At 37.5% G+C, this 24,241-nt stretch overlaps 1 protein-coding gene across 1 annotated transcript; it reads left to right on the plus strand.

Annotated features, from left to right (window-relative positions):
• Window positions 1-3,002: 3,002 nt before the first annotated feature.
• LOC308495631 (ankyrin repeat domain-containing protein 26-like) lies at window positions 3,003-16,874 on the plus strand. Its single transcript, XM_081080597.1, has 5 exons — window positions 3,003-3,134; window positions 4,555-5,484; window positions 6,824-6,973; window positions 10,068-10,571; window positions 16,808-16,874. Exons 1-4 carry the CDS (start codon window positions 3,123-3,125, stop codon window positions 10,164-10,166), a joined length of 1,191 nt encoding a protein of 396 aa, XP_080936723.1. The 5' UTR covers window positions 3,003-3,122; the 3' UTR covers window positions 10,167-10,571; window positions 16,808-16,874.
• The last annotated feature ends 7,367 nt before the right edge of the window (window positions 16,875-24,241 follow it).

The raw sequence follows: 24,241 nt of genomic DNA on the forward strand, positions 1-24,241 counted from the left end.
ATTGGAGCATTTAGAAAAGACCATTTTCTTATAATAAATAGTTTCTTATTTGAAGTAGTACGATTCATTAAAAGTTTTTGTAAACCCATGTTTGTCATGCATATTTAAACTTAAGTGGTTACACATAACTTTTGACAGTAACAAAAAAAAGCATACCCTGCACCATCTTAACTATTAAGAAGGAAATATTTAATTGGAAACACATTATGTAATAGAAATTGCTGCGTGACAATAGTTAATTAAACTTACCTATGTAAATGGCAAGTGTAGGACACCTAAAATAAAATGTATTCTGAAGGAATAGTGTGTTTGGGGGAAAAGAGGACGTGTGACTGCTTCTCTGAAAAAGGAAGTTTTACAAGATAGTCAACTTTGTGTTATTTTTACATCCTGATAAATGAAAACTTAATCCCAGAATTCAGATTGGGATTCTACTTCTTTGACCTCCAATCATGAAACTGGTCAAAGATGCAGGGATTGGAAAGTTGGTGATAAAAGGCCATTTGCATCACACTCCATGAGCAAAACTCTGTCAGCATCCACAGAGTTTGGACAGATGACCGTAATAGATAAACTAGAGACTCAGATTGTAGGTGTGTTTCTGTTATGTAATTATAGGCTCCATGACTTGAGTGAATCACAGCTACCAGAAAACAGAGAAAGCAAAGAAGGAAATAAAGAAACAGAAAGTGTTCAACTCTAGCCCACCTCTATGTAGGTTGATCGTAGTTCTGACTTTCCAATAGTCATTTTGTGGCAAAATCTACTTCATGTTTACTCTGTTTATGGAACTTAACAGCCAAACAGAATGACTTTTAGCAAGACATTGGCATTCTTCCTGAACCACAATAACATATGGAAATAAGAAAGAGAATGAGGTGAAAGCGTGATTTCCTTTAGGCTAGTATTTAGCATACTCTGGGGAGTGGGCAGCAGAATTATACTTAGAACATTAGGACCAGATGGGAAAACTTCATAAAGATCTAAAGGTTGCCTAGTGAAACAAAACATAGTTTCTTAGCTTTAGTTTTATATTCTGAATTCAAAAGTATCAGTTAAAACTGTATGTATTGTAAATGAAAAAGCACCTTCCGAAACCAACAATCAAATATTTCTTGGATTTTCTATGGCTTTATATATTTTAGAATTGACTTTCCCAGCAGTGATGGGAATCTCAGCTGTGTCCGCAGTCTGTCTCCTCTTCTCTGTCTTCTTCCTTAAACCCCAGTGCTGAATCCTCAAAGGTGAAAAGAAATTTTCAGAATAGTAGAGGAAAACATTTCAGATATAAGGAAGGGTGTACACTGATAAATGCATCAGAAGTAAGTCATTCCGGAAACAATGAATGACATTGCAGTTGAATCTTAGGGTGTTGTTCAAAAGGTATATTACGAGGTAGAGAACAGAGTATATAGTGCAACTCGATGTGTTTGTACTGCATTTCTAAATTGTAGGGTTTTTTTCTGATTGTTTTTCTATCGATGTTCATTGAATGAATTTGTGGATGAATTTTTGACATGTTTGTATGCCTTTCACTTTGTGACATCTCATATTTCCCAAATGGTTTGTTAGCTAATTAGAAGTGTTAGCTAATTAGAAGTATTTCTTAAGTAAAGTAAATATTCAGGAAAAGATGACGCTTAATTTGAAGTCTCAGTTGATAAGATGTTATTTTCTGTATTTATAAAGATTATAGCTTTTATCTAATTGTTCTAAGTAGTTCGTTTTAACTAATACATAGATTTGTCAGCAGGACAACACCTAGGAATGACATCAGAGGAAGGACAAGCGAGGCTTGATGGAAACGAAAAGAACTACACACATGTATGTGAAATTTAATTTTAAATTTCTAGTATAATATGGTTTTCTGTGCTTTAATAATATAATAGAGTCCAATTGAAATTACCTTCCATGCTAGCCTTTTAGAGTCAAAAGGTCATAACTGAATGATATTTATAACATTTGAACTAGTTACAAAACTTAAAATGTTGTTAGAATCTATAGATATTCATAGCTCAACTTTATCTTTGGATTGAGGCAAAAAAAATAATAATAAAGTCCTGAATGTTGTTTGCTCCTTTAATTTTTATAACTCCCTTAAATAAAAAAGAAAGTAACATCAAATACTGAATCACATGATGAGACAGTTGAAATTATGAACCATGTAAAAATGATGGCCACTGATTCAGGCTCACGTGAAAGGAGTCATGATTTTCAGGGGTTCAAAATGTGCAGTTCCGTATGGCTGGTCACTAAGGCCAAGGTTAGAGATGGATTCTTCCTTGTGACCTCTGTGTAATGGACTCTGCGTCTACATTCAGGGAGAGAATGGGGTCATGCACTCAACTCAACTGCTTTTTAAGAGAATCACATCTTCTCAGGATGGGACCTTTGGTTGTTAGGACACAAACAGTAACTTTCTAATATCTTTTCTTTCAGTGTAGGAAATCAGTAAATATGATTTAATTTTTTGTCTGCTCTTACTAGTGGGTATTGAATAAGTTAGAATTGGATGCAACAGATAATTATATCAATGTATAACACGATGTGTAACACTCATAGTGTATAATGTGAATTAATATTTAGGAATTTACTTCTCTTACTGATTGATGTTAATGATGTGGGCTTCTAATTAAAGTTTGCCTATTCTCCAGTTATTAATCTTTAAAAGATATTCTTAAATTCACTGTAGGGGCTCACTATTTAAGACATGGTGAGGTGAACTATTTTAAATGAGAAAGCCTCTGTGACATTAAAAATCATCTACTGTTTCATTTTTTGGGTGGATTTAACATATAACCAATTGTTTAGTTCAAACAGTGACAAAATTAGTTTTGCGGATTCATGTTTTTCTTCTAATTTAGACTAAGGCAAGTTATTTTTCACTTTCTAATTAAAGTCCGATAATTTGGGAGTAAGTAAACGTAGATTAAGATTTTTAACAGTTAAATTTTAGTTATATTCTAATTTTTCTTTGTTCATATTCGATTCTCTAGGTTGTACAAGAGGAAAACAACACTCAGAGGCCACTTTCCCGAGAACAGGACAACAAAATATTACATGACACAGTTCTGACCAATTGCCTTCAACAACAAAAGGAGACAGAAATAAATCTTAAGAAAATGAATTCTGAGGTATTTTGTTTAGTCATTTTCAAATATGTGTGTATGTACATATTTTAAAAACCAATGTTGTACATATGGGAATTGTAGAGGATTTTAAAAGTGTGTGTGTGTGTGTGTGTGTGTGTGTGTGTGTGTGTGTGTGTATTTTAGGGAGAGTGACATTTTTGGTCCATTGCAATAAATGATATTCTTGATTGAAATCCTTTTATGTCCAACAGTCAAGTAGTGACGTTCCCAATGTGTCATCTAAAGGGGAGGTTTTCAATACTTTTTACAGGGATCGATGAGCTTTCTACAATCTCAAAACTATTGTTACTAATAACAGAAGTTTCAATTTGAGGCAGTGATTTCATCCCCTTGCTGTATTAGTAGAGAGGTCAGTTTTCACTTCCGCTGTTTTTAAGGAGTAGAAGTATAGCCAGTGCAGAGACCATCTTTTAGATCTCATTCTCCTACTTTTGAGAAAAGGAACAATTTGTTCCAAGTAGAGTCCTATTTCAGTGCTAGGAACTTTTGAAGAAAATTGTATGCCATGATGCATACTTAGTGATAATTTATTGGTGAGTGTTTTATTCAAAGAAGTCAGTGTGTTTTCCCCTATTTCTCATTTATTTCTCCTTTAAACATTATGAAAAGGAAACAACACTTAAGCAGCAGCAAATATTTTCTAACAATAATTTTCTATTTTCTAAGAAGAGCTCTATAATTTTTAGCCTATTTACCCTGAGTTTTTTTTGAAATCTAAGGCTTCTTTTGAATTTATATATTTACACTAGAAGAGCAGCAAGCACCCTATTGTAGAGTCCAAAGTCCTGGGAAAAAATCCTGAACTTGCTCATCTTTGTAATCATTCTATTTGAAATTGTGATAACGAAGAGTTCATTGATGTATAAAGAAGTGCTTAGCGTAATGCCTAGATTTATCAGTGATTAGTAGATTTCATCTTACAACTGACTCTGAAAATATTAGAAAAGTAGAATATCTTTTGAGTATTCTTGGGAAAAAAAATTCTAGGAAATGTAATCAGTCCAAATGTATGCAGAGTGAATACTCTTACTGTGGGATAGGTGTATATTCACACGGTGACCTCTATTTTAAAATGTAGTCAGACTTCTTAATCTTCTATTTGATGCCTTCTGGGTTTGCTGCCTTTCCAGTTCTGAGACTCTTAAAATTCTCTGATGATTTTAAAATTCTCTTTTTCACTTTCATGGATTCAGCATCTTATATTATTATTTTTTTAACTTTGGGGAATTTATGCTCGTATAAAGTTGGAGGTTTGGATTCAGCATTGTATTTTTACAGTGGGATATCCACGTACTGCAACCTTTTCATTATATAAACACTTAGGTTCTTCTTTAATTTCAGAGGATATCATGATATGTCATTTCATTGAGTGCTAGCTACAAGTCTCCTTTGTTTTACTTAGGATTCTGAGAGTTACGAAAAAGCAAAAGACATGTTGCATGAAAATCACGTGTTGCAGGATGAAATCGCCATACTAAGACTACAAAGGGACACACTCATAACTCAGAAGCAGGAAATGGAAAAAAAATACTTTGAGGACACTGCAAATGTAAAAGAAAAGAAGGACCGTCTTCAAAAGACAATAAAACAGAATGACGAAACGCTAACAGAAACAGTATTTGAATATAACAGACAGCTTAATGTCCCAACAGCTGAGAATACAATGCTGAACTCTCAACTGGAGAATGAAAGACAAAGCAAAGAAAGATTGAAAACAGAAGCGGAATCCGACCATCATCATGAGTTTAGTAAGCAATTAAGACCCCTACAAAATTCTTTCCAGGAATTAAGAGATAAATGCTTGCATTTCGTGGACAACATCGGGTTTGCTATGTGTAACCTAAAAGAAAACAGTGAGATTCATTCTCAGCAACTTCCTAAAGCTGGAAGTAAATCCAATAGCTTAGACACTGAGCTCCCTCACGCAAGATATGATGTCAGAGAAAGGACATTGGTTTCTGAACCTGTACTGAAAGACCTAAACCAAACTCAGTGTCAAGAGGAGGAAATTGAACACATGAATCAAAGGGAACCAGAAAAATTGAACCCGTATACTGGAAAGCTGGAATCCCTAAAGGAGGAAAGATCTGACCTACAGAGTGGAAACATGCTTCTTCGAAGGCAACTGGATGATGCATTCCACAAAAGTGACAATAATGAAAAGTCAGGAATGAATATTGAAGAGCAGCTTCAGGGGCTTAGAACAGTGCGTCAAGCTGAATGTGAAAAACAAGATCCAGTGGTGAAAGAGAGCCCTAAGGAGTTAGTCAGCAAATTGAATCACTTGAAAGGAAGAATGTGCCAGTATGAAAACGATAAATCAGAAAGAGAGGTAAGTATCCAGAAAGATAGTTTTCACATTTCCTGAAAGAAAATTCAATGTTCAAATATTTGATGATGGCTAAATGTTGAATCTAGCAGAATATTAAAAATATATAGATTACAAATGTATTTGCTCTAACAGCTTAAAAGCATACATTGTATCCAGCAAACAAAACTTAGACCTGTGAGGTGCTTTACTTTGAGTAAAGGCATTGTGTTGACTATGAAATTTTAAGGTATAAATTGTTATTAGATACATATTGATATGAATGATTTAGTCTTATACTGCTACAATAATAATTTTCATCTTTCTGTTACCACATTGTAATACCATTATGAAGCAGATAAATGGAAATGCTCCTATGCAAACTGAGTTTTTAGAGATAGAGGTTCAATTAAGTGGATTACCTAGAGAGTTAATTCTAGATTTCCCACATGAACTGAAGTGTAGATGCTGTCCCTTTCCCTCAGTAGTTTCTTCCACATTTTAGTTGGTATAATTTTGTTTTTATTCATGTCAATTTGATATAAATTGGAACTATTTCAGTCTCAAATAATGTATTCTTAGGACCTGTGACCTCTTTAAAGGCAGCTAATTTTTCATTAAATCATAATTTGGGACAAATGTGAGGAGTTTTATCAAAACTCTACTTGATTTAATCTTCCCATTGCTATCTATAATTGTCCTTGAATATTTTTACAAATTCATTTTTCTCATCGCAAGGCCCATTTACTATCATTTGGACATAAGTTTGTCCATTTCAAAGAGAATTTAGCAGTCTCTGATTTATTAATTTGGCACTGGGTCTCCATTTTCAGACGAGTGAGGGGAGGCAGGATTCATGTGTAGCAGGAAGGGAGGTCCAGGCCATGAAGACCACTGGAATGAGTTTGCTTTTCTTCTAAGATACAGGAATCTGTTGGAAGGTTGTGAGCAGTGGACTGCATATGTGAGGACCTGTGAAGTCAATTTAAGCCTGTGATAAAAAAAGGGGGAAAACATTCCACAATGTATACTTGACGACCGCTAGTCCCACCGACATACCAATTTCCCCTTGAGATGTCAGTAGATTGTTAAGCTCTGCGGCTTCATCAGGGGAAGTGGAGAGTGGGGCTGAATCTGTTGTTCAAGTAACCTTCGTAATAGTGAGTGGGCAGCAGGATAACACCTTCTGTGTCTTACCCAGATTCAGTAGACAGAATTGTGTCCAAAAGAAGAAAACAAGGTGAACTGATGCATGGGGTGATCTTTTTCGAGTTACATATTATATTAATATGTTAGAGTTAGCAAATTTTAACATAATTTAATAGATGTGATTATAAGATCACTAACAGAATCATCTTTCTAGATGCTTGGGAGACGATTTCAACAAGAGCTACCTGACTCCACAAAAAAACTGTCTATGTCAGAGGCTTCACTGGAGGATAGATCACGTTACCGTATGAATTCAGAAGCTGAGACACAGGATTTCAAGACATTAGAGCATATCAGGAGTCAGGTATGTGTGAAATGTAACCTGTCAACAGTTCATCTATAGTTGATTAATATAAAGTGTTTTAAGACCCTGATTTTCAAGGGCAGCTTTCTTTTGTGTTTTCGGTGTAATTAATTTATTATAATTTTATTATCTTTATAATGCACTTCTTCCTTAAACTCTGGCTTCCATCCTGCTATTTGCAACGTATGTTTTTTCTTATATCTATACCCTTGGTAACGTTGAGAAATAGGCAGCATTCCTCATAGAAATCGAGAGACTTTCTTCCTACTAAACAATATTTTGTAGTGATATCTCCATTACCAGGATGAAGCAGCCATTTAAAATCAGAAGATAATGCTTACTAGAACGATTCAGAAATTTGTCTTATTTCTTATCATCACTTTTGTAAATGGTTACAGCATTGGTATATATTTCATGGACTTCAAACTAACTTGTACAGAAAGTTCAGTATACAAACCAGTTGAAGTAGGCATTTCCTTCATTTTGTTTTCATTTTTGAAATATTGTAAAAGTGTAGAAATATGTTGATCATTATAGTATGCACACCCACAATAGAGAATTAAGAAAATAATCCAGATTCACTATATTTGTGTGTTTTTTAATCTTCATTGGGATGCAATCCCCATATCATATTTCACCATTTAAAATATACAATTCAATATCTCTTGTTACATTCAGAGAGATGTGGAACTATCACCACAATTATAGAACATTTCCATTACCCCCAAAAGAAACCCCACATCCCTTAGCTGTCACCCTATCTTCCTGTCTCTCCCAGCCTCAGGCAACCACCAATCTACTTTCTGTCTCTGTAGATTTGCCTACTTTGGATATTTCATGTAAATGGAATCACACGATGTGAGGTCCCTTGTGACTCGCTTCTTTCACGTAACATCACGTTTCCAGGGTTCCACCGTGTTGTAGCACACATCAGTTGTGAGCTATTTCTTCCTATTGCCCAATGTTGCTTCACCTTGTGGACAAAATACTTACCCATTCATCAGCTGATGGAACTTTGTGTTGTTTCCACTTTTTGGCTGTTAATAATTCTGCTATGAACACGAGTTTACAAGTTATGGTGGGAGCCAGTGTTTTGATTTCCCTGCCCCCGGATTTCTGGCTCCCAATCTGGCCTCTCCATGAAGCTTTCTCTGACTGTTTGAACTCTCATTGAACCCGTGTTCCTCAGCACTTGTCGGATAGTCTGTGCAGAGCAATCAAGCCCTAAATTTGACATAGTTTCAATTTTTCATGAGAGAGAATTCTGTCTTTCTAAGTATAAGTTTGTCTAAGGGGAAATAGTATTTGATGTGATGGCACCTATCCTTGCATAAATTGAAAATGTTTTCTTCAACAGTTGTTAGGATAAAATTAAATATTTTATACCAAACCAATACTTCCCCTTGGAGACATTGATATAATTAAACTTTTATTCTGAAAATATTTCTCACAATTATATATAAAACTGAAAGCACATCTCCAATAGAAAATTGTTCAGTGAAATGCTCATGTTCCCCCTGTCCATAAAAATAAAAAACTAAAATAAAAGGGAGCCAGCCCTTCCTGTCTGCAGCCAGCCAGGGTGTACAGGTCGATAGCACATTCTAACTACAGCTCGGAGGACGGCTTTTCTGATCTGCCAGAGCGTGCTGCTTCCATCTGCTCCTCTGAGTTCTGACACATCCCCACAGAACCAGTTGCTGGGAAGGAATTGATTTGGAAAGTTGGCTTTAGCACTAGAGTCCGTTATTTCCATATCAGTGGCTTTACCCTGCCTCTCACGGTCATATAAATTGTATGCTCAATCCAGGAGGTGGTATTTGCATTGTAGTCCATACTCATTATGGACTACACTGAGTGTACATAGGAACGTATACATTATTACAAGCAGAGAAAATGTACTGTTGGCTCTTGGAATTGGTAAAAGGATTTTAGTACTGGGGTTATATTCTGGGCTTAATGCTCCCCATTTTTTGACATTGCTGATAGTTTGATGAATGATTTCAGTGTAACTGGTGTAAGAGACCACTTCCATTCGCATCCCATCTGTGTAAAATATCAAATTTTATTAGAACCTAAAATACAGCAACAATAATGCTAACTGCAAACCCTTTGATTTTACTGTGTGCCATGTCCTTTTCTATTACATATGTTCCCTAATTTAATCTTCCCAATATCCCAGTGAGGTAGATGCCACTATTGTCTCATTTTATACATGAAGAAACTGAGACCCAAAAAATTTAAGTATTTTGCTCAAGGTCACCCAGCTAATAACTGGTGGACTTGGGATAAAAACCCAGGCATTTGGGCTCTTATTTAGTTACTGCCCCTCAAACTATTCCATGACTATCTGACTGCCCCCAAGAGTAGCCTGTTAACTTTCATAATCACTGGACTAGCCTGGTAATTCACTTATGTGAATATTTAAAATTAGAGTTGATGGGATGCTTGGAATACAGTATGTTTGATTTCTTGGGTATTTGTACCACAAGGTATGATAATTGTGAGAACTCATTCAAGAAAAAGTGCTCCATACCTCGTTGCTGACTATCACTGCGGTCACAAAGCTCCCTTTGGGAAGCTCTGCACCAATGCCACCGCCTAGTTCACAGTTCAAAGCACTTCTGGAACTCTTTTTCTGGAATGGCCATCATTGCTGTCATCATATTACCCTTGATGTCCTGAATGTCATCAAATAGTCTTCCTTTCCATATTTTCTTTATCTTTGGATAATGACATATTTAGTCACTGGGGACCAGATCAGGTGAGTAGGGAGGGTATTGCAATACAGTTATTTGTTTACAGGCTAAAAACTCCCTCAGACACAGTGCCCTGTGAGCTGGTGCATTGTCGTGATGCAAGAGCAATGAGTCGTTGGCTAAAAGTTCAGGTCGTCTTAACTTTTTCACACAATCTTTTAAGCAATTCCAAAGAGTAAACTTGGTTAACTGTGTGTCCAGTTGGTAGAAATTCATAATGAACAGTCCCTCACATATATATAAAAAAAGGGGAGCAACATCATTGCAACAGGTTTGCGAACTTAATTGTCAGATGTCATAGATCATCAGTAAACATAACTTTTTCTTTATTTTAGCTGCAAGAAGCAGGAGCTCGACATCCAGAGGATGCACGATGCACTGAGAAGATGCAAGATCACGTGCAAAAGTATAAGTTAAAGCAGCACAGAAAATAACTTGAGTATTTATAAAGCAGATGTGTAGTGTAGTATGACCATTAGATCAGTTATAACAATAAACACATGAGTGTGAAGCTGGGTCAAAATGTCAGCTTTGAGCTACCTTGAAAAGAATAATTTGTGTACATTATCTCTAATTTTGCACATTATGCAAAATTCACAACTAGAAAAATAGCACAATTGCCAAATCATGCGCTTTTCAAATTGTAAGATTTTATGTAGTTGCACCATAGATATTTGTTCAGTGATTATGTGGTATGCTTTAAAGTCAATGTGTGAGAATAATTATGTCAAAATATTCACTTTAGGCTTGAAGCTGAAAATACTGACCTAATACTGATAATTCAAAAGCTAATGGGCATAATCGAACAACTTCACAGGCACCTGTCAGGTACAAGTTTGGTAAGTGAATCTCTTCATTTCTGTCATACTGCAAAGGAATTTCTATGTCTGTCATAGTACCATATAAGGATATTTTAGACAATAAGAACAGTCTCATTAATAAAAGTACTGTATTCATGTTGATACTACTTGCTGGGAGTAACGTAATTCCTCTCCACAGAGAAAGAAATCTCAGTTCATAAAATTAATGATTTTTGTAGTAAGATTTTTATAGAAAAAGATTGTGATAGTCTAAAGGCAACATTTGACATACACCATGTTTCAATTATCCTTTCGTTTGTCCAACATTTGGGTTTTTCCAACTGTTGGCTATTGCTATTTATGCTGCCACAAACATCGGACTACAAATATCTGTTTGAGTCCAGGCATTTGAGTAATGATTTGATCCAGAATTCTAAATTTCCCTTGAAATCTAAACCCTTTAGTGAGATTTGGAGAATGAATTACTTTTAATGTTCTAATTTGTTTTCTTCATCATTAACGAATACTGGGTCATTAGGCAAATGTTTCCTGAAAAGAATATACTTTTCTCCTTGTTGGATTTTGAAAAAGAAAAGAGATGCCAGTGTAAAAGTAGAAATGAATGCCCAATCAAGTCCTTACATAGTAACATAGTGCTTCTAGCTTTGCAAGTTTAGAAACTAATCTTTTTCCACTCACTTGAGTTAATCATACGCTTTTAAAGATTGAACAGTTCGATGTCAGAAAAGATTGATGTGTCATCCAGGATGACAATTTCCTGATGGACAGTGAAAAACGTGTCACTATCTTTCCTAAGCAGAGCAACATTCCTCTGCCATCCTCCTGTCCTCTGTAGGAGAGGCTCCCTAGGATTTCTCATCATAAGATCGCATTGTGACCCCTGAGGTGGACCAATGACATAGATGTACCTTCCAGCTGGTGTCTTTCAGTCACAGTAGCCAGGTCTAAGCAATTTCATTAGACAGTCATGCCCATCAAGGGAAACAGAAGATTGTTCTGATGGTCCTTCTTGTGGCCAAAGAAACTTTGAAAAAAAATTTTTGTCTAGACTTCTTGTCAATTAAGTCACATTATGTTGCTAACATACTTTTCATATGAGTGACATGATAATGTGTTGATAAGGAGTCTTACATGAATGTGAGTTCCATGAGTTGTCACATCACAGCTTTATAGAGAAATCTATTATATTAAGGCATCAAAAATTGAAAAATTGGGGATTTGTGGTCAAGATAGCAGAGTAGGTAAATGCCATGCTTGCCTCCTCTCACGACCACATCAAAATTACAACTAAACTACAGAACAATCATCACTGAGCATCACCTGAAGTCTAGCTCAACCAAAGTCGTCCTACCTCTAGGGACATACAGAAGAAGTCACCTCGAGACTGGTAGGAGGAGCAGAAAAACAGAACGAGCTGATGCCAGACCCTTGTGCGACTGTCAGAAGTCTAGAGGGATATCTTGCTTGTCGAGGTCCACTAGGGGTGTGAGACGTCCCAGCTCCACACCAGGCATCCTAGCCCAGGATTCCAATGCTAGAGAGAGATGTCCCCATAGCTTCTGGCTGTGGAAACCACTGGTCATTCTGGTTGGGTGAGATGAAAAGGGTGGCTAGAGTCCCAGTTGATTCTTTTATAGGGCTTGGAATGGGCTTACTAACTGACAGATTCATTTGCCCTGAACTCTAACACTGGGCAGTAGTTCAGGGATATAAGGGGAGGAACTAAGTTTTTTGCCTTTAGGGTGATGGCTGGAGGGGAGCTTCTTCCCACACAGAGGTGCTTGTGGAATCCATTGTTTCTGTACTGATCCATCACCTGTTGCAGTGTGAGACATAGACGGCCTCCATCTCTTGAGTCTACATCAACCTGGCTAACACTGTCCACCCACCCTGGTGATTCCCTGAGAACCTGCCCCACCTAACTTGAGAGCCAACCCAAGCTTCTTCCAGTGACTTTTCCAAAAAAAAAAACATCCTGTCTTGGCTCATGCTGCAGACTTGCCTAAAATCTCTCAAAGGTTCACAAAACCTAAACAAGCGTTATGTGGCCTCAGCTGTCCTTTACTTCTTGCTGTGTAGACCCAAGATGGCACTAATGGAAGCTGGCTATGGTTCATAACTGGAACTCTTGAGGCACCTCCAAAGCCGGTGCAGGTGGCGCCATCTGCATCCTGCTTTGTGGTCAAGCTAGGTGGCCCTCTGCAGGACATAGGCTGCGGCTGAACTAGGCCTGGGGGTGGGCCACTTCTAGGAGTCCCTAGGGCTGACATACCTGGTGGCCATCTTTGGACAGAGCAGGAGCATCACCGCTCTGGTGCCTCCCAGAAAGACACAACCAAAGTGTACACAGGGCAGACACCAGTGCCCTGCTAAAGCAAATCCTGCTCTATAGGGGCAGCCCCTGCAAAAACAGCTCCTCCACTGTAGTCGTGGTCAGTCCTCACAACCACACAGTCTGAGCATCAATCCCTCCCATTGACATGCAAACAGCAGCCAAGGCTGCACTACAACAGGAGAGCACAGAGAACTCACACAAGGGGCAGAGCTGCCGCCCCCGGCTCTGGGTAACAAGGAGGCTGTGCCGCACGGCCCCACAGGACACCTACTATATAAGGCCACTCAGATAGGCCTGGGAGACACAGCAGTCCTACCTCATACACAGAAACATTCAGAAGGAGGGAGCCAACATGGGGAGTCAAAGAAACATGCCAACTAAAAGAACAGAAGAAACCGCCAGAAAAATACTGAGCAAGATAGAGACAAGCAATCTATCAGATGCAGAGTTCAAAACACTGGTTATTAGGATGCTCAGGGACCTCAAGAAGAACTTCCACTAAGACATAGGAAACATAAAAATGAAGATAGAAAACATAAAAATGAACCAGTCATAAGTAAAGAATAAAATAACTGAAAAAGCGAATGTCTTAGAGGGAATGAAAACTGACTAGATGAAGCAGAGAATCGAATGAGTGATTTAGAAGATACGGTAGCAGAGAATACCCAGTCAGAACAGCAAAAAGAATCCAAAATATGAGGACAGTTTAAGGGACCTCTGAGAATGTCAAGCATACCAACATTATCATATGGGGTACTACGAGAAGAAGAAATGAAGGAATTCGAAATGTACTTGATAATGACTGAGAACTTCCCTAACTTGGTAAAGGAAATGGACATATAAGCCCAGAATTTCAAAGAAGATGAGCCCAAACAGGCCCATACCAAGATACGTCATAATTAAATGCCAAAGTTTATAGGCAAATAAAGACTTTTTAAAACAGCAAGAAAAAAGCGGTTAGTAACCTGTAAAGGAGCACCCATAAGACTAGCAGGTGATTTCTCAAGAGCAACTTTGTAGGCCAGAAGGGATTGGCACAAAATATTCAAAGTGATGAAAGACATGCCTACAACTAAGATTTCTTTACCCAGCAAAGCTATAATTTAGTATCATAGGACAGATCAAGAGCTTTCTGGAGGAAAAAAAAAAAAAAAACTGAAGGAGTTCATCAGTACCAAACCAGTATTACAAGGAATATTAGAGGGACTTCTTTAAAAGTAACAAAAAAGGAAGAACAAAAATATCAATCATAAAATAGCAGTAACTACATATCTATGCACAATTACTTTATGTGTAAATAGATTAAATTCTCCAATCAAAACACAGGGTGGCTGAAAGGATAAGAAAATAAGATCCTTACATATGCTCCCTACAACAGACTTGCTTCAGATCAAAAGACACAGAGACTGAAAATAAAGGGATATTTCATGAAAACAAAATAAAATTTAAAAAGCCGAGGGAGCAATACTTGTATCACACAATATAGACTTTTAAACAAAGGCTATCACAAGAGTTGAAGAATGACCCAGATATCCCACTTCAGAGAATTTATCCAAAGAAACCGAAAAATGCCAATTCGAGGCGATGTGTACATCAATATGTTCACTGCAGGATTCTTTACAATGGCCAAGATGGGCATGCAGCCTATCAATGGATGAATGGATAAAGAAGAGATGATACATGTATGCAATGGAATATTGCTTGGCCACAGAAGGAAATGGGCTCTGGCCATCTGTGGCGGTGTGGATGGACCTGGAGGGTACAGTGCTGAGTGGAGTGTGTCAGACCGAGAAAGATGCACTGTGACTGTGCTTCTAAGTGGAATTGAAGAACAGAACAAACAAACAGAAAAAAGTTCATACATACAAAGAACATTTTGTTGGTTGCCAGCTGGAAGGGGGTTTGTGAAGTGGGTTAAAAGGGGAGAGATTAAAAAGTACAAATTGGTTGTTACAAAGTAGTCATGGGGATCCAGGGTATAGTACAAGGAATGTATTAATGATATTGCAATAACAACACATGGCATCAGATGAGTACTAGGTAATTTAGGGTGATAGGTGGGAGAGGAGTTAGGAGCAGGGTGGAAAAGGTGAAGGGGTTAAAAAGTACAAATTGGTAGTTACTAAATAGTCACGGGGATGTAATGTAAAGCATAGGGAATATAGTTAATACTATGACAATAACTATGTATAGTGCCAGGTGGGTACTGGATGAGTCAGGGGAATCAATTTGTTAAATTACTTAAATTCTAACCACTATGCTGTACACCTAAAATTAATATAAAATAATATTGAATGTCAAAAAATTGAAAAATTTGTAAGCACACCCAAAACTGATGAAGCTTATACCAAAATAATGAGGGACGATAGGTTCCTAGGGGAAGTAATTAGGATCTCGACAGAATTATCAGCCACCATAAGGTCTACCCTGTAAATCAAAAGTTTAATTACGACAGGTTTCAACGAATTCGATCAATAGCCCCCCAGGTGAGATAGTACCTGGGTTAAGATATTTGATTCACACAATGTGAGAGGAAGCATCTGGACTGGGAAGAAAGGATAGCTCCAACTGACTTAAGCCTTCAAACAAGATGGTGGAGTGTACTTGCGAAAGGAATTTCAGAACACTTCCATAGGTCAGGTCAGGTCCCAAGGAATAGGAAGTTATTCAATAGAGCAAACAAAAATGGAAAGGCGAATAGTAGATAATGTGAACCTTATGAAAAACGTATGCATTCTGAGAGAAAAACAGGACAAAGTATGCTGGTCAACATCCTAAGGGTGAGGAGCTGCCAAGATCTGAAAATAACGCTATGTTCACAGTCACAGTGATAAGAATCCCCATGAAATGTACCAGATGAGCTGATCCACAGCAAGTCATGGTGTATGAGTGTGTGGTTGAGGGACACTGTCTATGAGGAGCTCCAGGGGAAAAAGGAAAGTACAGATGACCTCAGTAAAGGGGTCAAGGCTGCCACTGTAGATGAGGGAATGTGGTTTGAAGCACTGGGATGTAAGGAACTGAGAGCATTTAAAAAGAGGAAGAGAAAAGGGTCAAGGCCTGACCACCAGGACTGCTGTTTAGAGATGAGTTGGGCTGAGAAGACTATAGAAAGGGTGTGGGCATCCTTATCAGTTGCTGCTGAGAAGTAAAGCAGGACAAGGACTAAAAGAGATGACCCTGAAAAATGTTTTCGCGCAATTATAAGGACAGAAAGTCAGGCTCTCATGTAAAAGAAGAGATTAAGTGGCGAAAATATGGACCTGGGGATGAGACCACATATTAAAGAGGGTTAGAGTCTAAGGAGAAAAACAGGATGACAGAAAAAGTTACAGGAATCAAGAAAAAGTTATGTTTTTACATAATATAGAGAAGATAAACTTTAAAGAGAAAAATATTTACTAGAAAAGGAGAAATTGAAACCTATGGAAGAACGCTTACAGAGAATGAGAGTCTTCATCTGATGCTCATGTCAGATTATCACAATGTAAGGGGGACTGCACAGGAAGTTTTCAAAGATTATCATACGAAAATGTGATTCCATAAACCCTGTAAAATCTTGAAATGTTGATGAAAATGTCTCTGGGAGCATTTCTTGAAACTAAAATGTAAAGAGAACCACTATTTAAATCTATTCTTTAACACTTAGTATTTTTACATGTAAAAGCCTCTGTTTTTAAGAAAGTTTGGCAATTTAAATTCCAGGAAACCAATGATGACACTGTAAAATCCATTTCAGCTGCTTTAAGAAATGTCATTGTTTTTGAACTCTGTCCTTATTGGCATCAGGTCTACAACTACATTTTATACACCTGTGTACACATATTACTCATGAGCTCATGAGGAATCATATTTTAAAGAAAGAAGAGTGAGTCTCTAGATTTTTAAAATTAACTTTCTTTAAAAATGTTTTTCAAAGTCTGAGGATGAAAAGGAACAATTAAAGTACTATGAGAAGTTAGAATCTCTGCAATATAATATGAATCAACAAAAGAAGAAAAATGATGAATTAGAGACAGAGGTTACCAGGTAAGGTTTTAATATTTCAGATCATGTCAACCATTAATTACTATTTCATTATAATTCTTACTTTATGAAAACCTAAGTACAAATGTATTTCATACCTGTAATTTTCATAATTAAACAAGTTATCCTACTTACGAATTTACATCAGAAACTCACAGCACAAACTTGTGTGAATGCCAAAATATTATACCTACTCTTGAATGATTCCTAAAACTATAATGACCGTGTCTTTTGCATATACTGTCAACTGCACTCTTCCTGGTCTCCCTTGAATCTTTATTTCTGCAGGATGTCTGTGCTCTCTTTGGTGATCTTTCCTTCTTTTGGTAGTGTTCTTCCCTTCAGCATTCTAACAGTTTAATGTCTAAAAACCTATCTGTGGTATTGTTTAACAACATCAGAATTGTTATTGATTTGGCTTCTATGTTCTTTCTACTTTTTTTTCAGTTATAAAATATGTCATACATACCAAACCATATGTATGACTTAAAAAAGAATGAGATGAGTAATCATCTCACTCAGATAATAATGGAATCTTTCCCAACGTCTGGGAAGCCCGCACGTGGCTTGCTTTCTGTTTACTTGCTGCTTACTGAATGAAGTTTTTTCTCTGATTCTCCTCAGTGTTTTTTCTCCCATGTCACTGTCTTTCTCTGCATTGTTTTGTATTCTTCTCATTTTGTTAACTTTGTGCTAGCAAAGATCTCTTCGTAAAACAGACTCGAAGAGACTGTGACACATTATCTCTCCAATTTCCTTTCTTCTAAAGCCCTGCCCCTTTCCTTTCCCCTCCACTCAGACTTCAGATTTTTCTTTCCGATTTCTCTTTCTATTTTGAATGATCTCTTGTTGGTACGTACTTTCTTTTCTTCTGGTAGACTGTGGTCAGTAGGCACCGAATGGTATTTTGGTGTCTTTTCAAAACATCCACATATATTATACTTTTCTTCTTCACCTTGGATACTAATCTCTGGTTTATAGCTGATATTTAATATGTTTGATACTAACAATCTTAAGTGGATATTAATAATACTTTAATTATAAGAGCCTTACATTTTTACAATATGAAGTCTGTATCATATGTATCACAATTGTTTTATGTTACTTACCTAAGATTATAATTTAATTAGTATGCTTTCAAACTCTTATACTGGAACAAATAGGAGAGGATCATAATTTATAGATTTGTTTATTTTGTATGATAGACATATCATCTCTTTAAATAATTACTAAACATTTACTCTTAAAGAATTTGACTTACTCGTTTTCTACAATTCTGCAGACTGAAGACCCTCTTTCAGAATACAAGGATGCTACATGACAGTCAAAATGGACAGGTTAGTTTCCTTGGAGATTTAGAACCCAATCAATCTGAAATGGCTATTCAGATGACTAGGTTAAAACAGAAGGTAATTTGTAATCCGTTTGGGACCCAGAAATCACTTAATTTGGGGAAATATAAACCACTCAATGCTTTGAGCAGTACAATATTGATTTCTCTCTTAATTGTACAGACTCAAGCAGTGAAAAATATAGCTTATTTTCTATATCATTTTTCTATAAAAGGGCATACTGTTACCACTCCTATGTCTCAACCCTGGCTAGTGATCTAAAGCCAAGAAGGACACCGTTGCATGACCCCAAAGCACTGGCTCCAATCTTCATTGAGATATAATGAACATAGCATGCAGTTCCATCATTTAAAGTATGCAGTGCAGTGACTTTTAGTGTATTCAAAGCTTTATGCAGTCATCATCACAATCAGTTTTACAACATTTTCATCACCCTGGAAAGTATCTGTGTGCTGTTAGCCTTCACCGTGTGCCAGTCTGCCCTTCCCACTCTTCTTAGCCCTAGGGAACCACTAGTGAACTCGCTGCTCCATATTGTGGTTTTGATGTAGTTTTTTCTGATGACTAATGATGCTGAGCAATCTTTTCCCATGCTTATTATCCATTTGTATAACTTCTTTGAAAAACTGTTGTTTCGATTCCTTTGCCCTTTTAAAATTGCACTGTCTCTTTCTTGTTGAATTGTAAGAGTTCTTTATATATCCTGGATACAAATCGCTTATGAGATATAGGATTTTCAAATATTTCTCCCTTTCATTAGCTTGCCTTTTTAGTCTTTCAATGGTATCCTTTAAAGCACAGAAACATTTTATTTTAATGGAGTCCAGTTAATCTATTTTTTTAAACACTCAATTACGAACTCTTTCATGAAGACATATACCTATGCTTTCTTCTAAGCTTTTATAATTTTAGCTTTTACATTTTGAGATAATTTTTATATCTGGTATGATGTAGAGCTCTAATTTTTTCTTTTGCATGTGGATATCCAGTTGACCCAGTATCATTTGCTCAAAAGACTATTCACATCCAATTGGATTTTTTAGCACCCTTGTCAAAAATCACTCGGCTCTACATATGAGGTTAATTTTCGGATCCTTAATTTTGATTCATTGATCTATAGATCTGTCCTTACGCCATTACCAAATCAAATGTTATGAGAACACTTCCCCAGTCATCTTGCATATTACCAGATGCCTTATGGAATAATAAAATGTCAATGTAGGGGACTACCTTTAATTCCACTTCTGTGGAGATGTTTTGCTTCTGGATGGAGCCTGTGGCCCGCAGACCTTGGTGACCTTATGACATGATGGGATATTAGGCTTACAAAGTCGACTCATTTCTTTTGTTTTCTTCATTCAAAACATTAATCTTTAACCCAGTGCCTCCCTTTCACTCCCATTTCCATCAAATGTCGGTAATAGGATCTGATACTTGGTGGACAACTTTCTTCATTTTGTCTATCTCCTAATCCATAGCCTCTTCCATAGATTTCACTGTCTAGGAAGGAGAAGATGAAACCTGGACCATCTGCTTTCCTTCTTAGAAATCTCTCTAATCCATCATCTTGCAATTGAAAAGTAGATTCTGTTTGACCCGGTTCTTTTCTGAAACACTGGTGCCAATCTTGTTCTTGGCATAGATCCTACATTCTCAGAAACACATTGAGATGCATAGTTGTACCTTTAGCTTCATATATAATTAATGGAATAAATATTTCATCCCATCCAAAGAAAACATTTCAAGAGTACAGCTGTTAAAATTCAGGAAGTAATTAATCAGAAACAAATAATAGATTCGTGATGTGAATTATGAAATGTCAAAGCCTTTTTGTGTGATACGGAGAAGCATTTCGGTATAAGATACAGAAGACATGGTCTTCCCTTCCCATACAAACAAGCTTGAAGTACGGTAAAGGAGAGATTGTATTTAAATAGTGCCAGAGGACACTATGATTGTTTTACTACTGAGATTAAAAATGATTCCATACTGCACTCCATTTCCTCAGCGAGGAAAAGGAAGTGAAGATTGAGTACTAGATTGATGAATAAATATTGAAAGCTGCCTATCTCTTTTAGAATTTTAGGGAATGGAAATCAGGAAAAAGGTTTGATTTTGGTTATTAACTGGCTATTTCTAGTTTTACAACTATCATACTAGAAATCATATGTCTCCTTGCCAGTCTTCCTAATCCTGTACGTTGAGGGAAGCTTCTAAAGATGCCTACCTGCCTAGCTGTCATTGAAGGGAACCCTTGAGAAACTTCTTATGCCTTTCTTGTATTCACTGCTTCTTCTCTTTAGCATTGTGTGTCATTAATAAGTCAATCTCCACATTACTTAGATTCCACTATAAAGGAGACTAAAGGCATACCTCGGAGATATTGCAGATTTGGTTCCAACCACAGCAATACACTAGTAACCCAATAAAGTGAATCACAAGAATTGTGCATATAAATTTATTTTACACTAGTCTGTAGTCTATTAAGTGTGTGGTAACATTATGTCTAAATAAACAGTGTACATACCTTAATTAAAAAGTACTTCATTGCTAAACTGCCAAACGTAATCCTACTTTGTCGGAAAAGTGGTATTCATACACTTGCTAAATGCATGATTGTCCAAAGCTTTCAATTTGTAAAACATAGTTGCAAAATACAATACAGCAAAGTGCAATAAAAGAAGATATCTGTAATTAATAACTTAAAAGTTACTTTTACTATTATCTCTTTTTTTAATCCAGAAGGTGTGCCTATTTTTTCCTTAACTCTCCAATGGAGTGGTTGAAATAAACAACAGTTATTTGACTCACAGATCCATACTTAAGAAGAGTGTGGCCAGGGCCATCTGTCTCCGTTCCCCTCAGCTCCAATTGGGGCAGCTCGATGGCTGGAGGCTGGAATCATTTGAAAGTTTGTACAGCAATGTATCCGGTAGTTGGTGCCTACTGTTGGTCGGCTCTCTAGCTGGAGCAGACGGCAGGAACACCTACACCTGAACACCCGGCTCGCATTGTGGCCCGAGCCTCCCCACAACACGGGGCTGGATTCCAAGGTTCAGATCCTCAGAGACATAACCAACAGGAGCTGTGTTGCCCTTTGTGAAGGAGTCTTGGAATTCACACGGAATGTCTTTCAACATATTCTGTTCATTAGGAGCAAGTCACTAATGTTGACCCATACTCCAGTGGTTTTATGCAATGAATATTTCAAAATTTACGGACACATTTAAAAACCACCTTGATCTGTCCACTGGCCACAATTCTTTATATTCCCCCCACATGGAAAATACACTCATCCCTACACAATACTCGCCACAAGTCTCAATTTAATGGCGTCAGGCTCAGGTCCGAATCTAAGATTTTACCATCTTAGTCTGGTGCAAATGGGGATGAAGGGTCTGGGTTTTGGTTTCTAGGATAAAGCCCCTTGAGGACAATTCCTTTCAATATGAAAACATGAGAAAGGAAGAGACAAGTTATCTACCACCCACACACCCAACATTCTGCTCGACTGCTGAAGTTTCCCCTGCAGAAATAGAAAGTGGAAGGCACGTTGGTCCATAGCAATTCTGAAATACAGCCTGATGTGTGCTGTCCGTTCTTTGATTAGGACTTAGTCCTAATCATGCCAATGCTTCTCCATGGCCCTTTGCTGTCCCCTGTGAGCTCTTTGTTCTGTCCTTTTCATAAGAAATGACCTGTGCTTGCAGCTCTTCCCTCAGCGTCATTCCTCCACCCAAATGCCTAAGACCCACAGGCCTCCTCTTATTTTTCACTCTCTTGGTTTTTATTAGTCCAAGGTAACAAGGTGGTTTTTTGCTACTTGATTATCCTAAAAACTTGGAGTTGCGTGAGAGTTTATTGGGGTTCGTGCCATTAGAAAAGCCACCGTCATACATTGTTTTGAGATAAGCTCTTGGGCTTCCTGTAGCTGTTGTAGGACCATGCCTTTAAAATTCTTTTCCTCTGAAGAGCCTTCCAGGAATTTAAGGCCCCACCTTAACACTTTCGAAGTCTTGAGGAAGGCTTTACAGTCTTGTCCTCATCCGTAGATCATGTCTTCCTGGGAGCACAGCGAATTTGATCTTCACTCAGAAGCCATTTCTTTATTTTAGCATGATTTGACAACAGGGCATGTGGGAGAGGCTGTAAATGGGAAACACATTTGAACACAATAAGTCCTGGTTCCTTTACAGTTCAAAGTCTTTCGTTAGCTCATGTATCTCATGGATTTTACTTGGTTACTTCACAGCAAGAGTCCCCTTTCATCCGGATGTCAGACCCATTTTCTTCACTAGCTGAGAAGTCTTTGTGGCCAGCCTCTTTAGGGGCCCGCAAGCCCCCAATAACCGTCTCTTGGAGGCTCTTGTGGGTGTCGTTCTCATTCTTCTCCACATCCTTTCGGGTTCCACCTACCTCCTGGTGGAAAGGCACTCCTACAGGTTTTAGATTGCTTTTCTTTGTGGCCTCACAGCATTTTGAATATCAGTATCAATGCCAATTGTTCATTGCTGCTCAAGAAACCAACTCAAAAGCTAGTGGCTCAAAACAGCATCTGTTTTGTTCATCAGTAATGCAGTTGAGTGAAGCTCAGTGAGACTAGCTCATTTCTGTTCCACTTGGCATCAGCTGCGTTGCCATGAAGCTGCGAATGAGAATCATCTAAAGGCTGTTACACACACGTGTAGCAGTTGAAGCGGGGTTTTGGCCGGGACGCCCACTGGGGCCGTCTCAGCGCGAACATCTGTAGGAGGCCTCACTGTGTGTCCTGGGCTTCTTCATCTGCACAACATGCTGGCTGGGTTCTCAGGGCGAGCTTCCCGAGAGAAAGTCAGATGGAAGCTGTATCACATTTTCTGCCGCAGGCATAGCATTCTCACAGCAGTTCTGCCCTATTCCATGCACTAGAATCCAGTTACTTCCTAAGGCCAGCACATATTAAAAGGGAGGAAATTTCATGGAGAAATGTCAAGAATTTGTAGCCATGTTTTAAAAACACTACATCCATCCACTCTCCTCATCTTACCAAATAAGCATTGTATCTACAGGAAAGTAGTTCTACCCAACTCAGTATCACTGCAATCCCAGCAGATTTGTTGTTATTATTGCTGTTTAGGATGTTCTTGTATATTGTGGAAAGAGAGGATTACAAGATAGCATTATCGAATTAAGACACTTTTTTGTTGTTGAAAAAAATGTAGCGATCATCTCACTAAACATTCACAGTGTGAGATGTGATTTCTCCTTAACCTTGGGAATCATTTCTTCTTGAAAGCAATTCAAATTACCATGAAACTTTTGTAGCTGACGGAGGCCTAACTATCTCAAGATGAGTTACTTGTAACTCCCTACAACTTCGTAAGAAATTATGGAGAGTTAAAATGGGGAACAGGTGAGAGACTATCAACTCAGAGGTGACTTACAGTCATTTTATAGAAGAAAAACATGAACCAATCATTCAGGAAATCGTAGAAAATCAAGTACAGATGTTGTGTGGCAAAGTCGATGACAATAAAGGATACATTTTTGAGTCTCCTGGTGCTTTTCTCTTTGTTCTTCATTCTGAGTAATTCAAGTTTCCACAATCTAAGGATCTACTACAGTATCGATGACATTTTATGGCAACTGAGTTTATTTCACAAGTTGATACTGGTTTGGGGTTAGACTATTCTCAGTCAACTTCCTTCGTAACGAAATCATACTATCTTACTCATTCAGAATGATGCTCTCAAAGCAAAACTGGAAACTGCATCTTCAGAATGTCTCCATCTGTGGGGTGGCCAGTTGGCTCCATGGTTAGAGCATCGTGCTGGTCATATTCAGTCATATTGTTCAATTTTTAAAATTTAATATTGATTCTCTTATTGGAATAGTTAGATGAGATGATTCAAAATATTTTCATGATTCAGATTTATTTTATTCCGTATTGATGATAAATATTTTAAACTTCAGCTTTTTTCACATTTAAATTGCCG

The sequence above is a fragment of the Rhinolophus hipposideros genome (assembly GCF_964194185.1).
Source record: "Rhinolophus hipposideros genome assembly, contig: HAP1_SCAFFOLD_157, whole genome shotgun sequence".
Lineage (NCBI taxonomy): Eukaryota > Metazoa > Chordata > Mammalia > Chiroptera > Rhinolophidae > Rhinolophus > Rhinolophus hipposideros.

What these genes read in the sequence shown, in the direction of transcription:
- LOC308495631 (XM_081080597.1), top strand. An exon ending in ACGATAAATCAGAAAGAGAG is followed by an intron (nt 5,485 to 6,823) that starts GTAAGTATCCAG and finishes TCATCTTTCTAG; the next exon opens with ATGCTTGGGAGACGATTTCA. An exon ending in TAGAGCATATCAGGAGTCAG is followed by an intron (nt 6,974 to 10,067) that starts GTATGTGTGAAA and finishes TCTTTATTTTAG; the next exon opens with CTGCAAGAAGCAGGAGCTCG.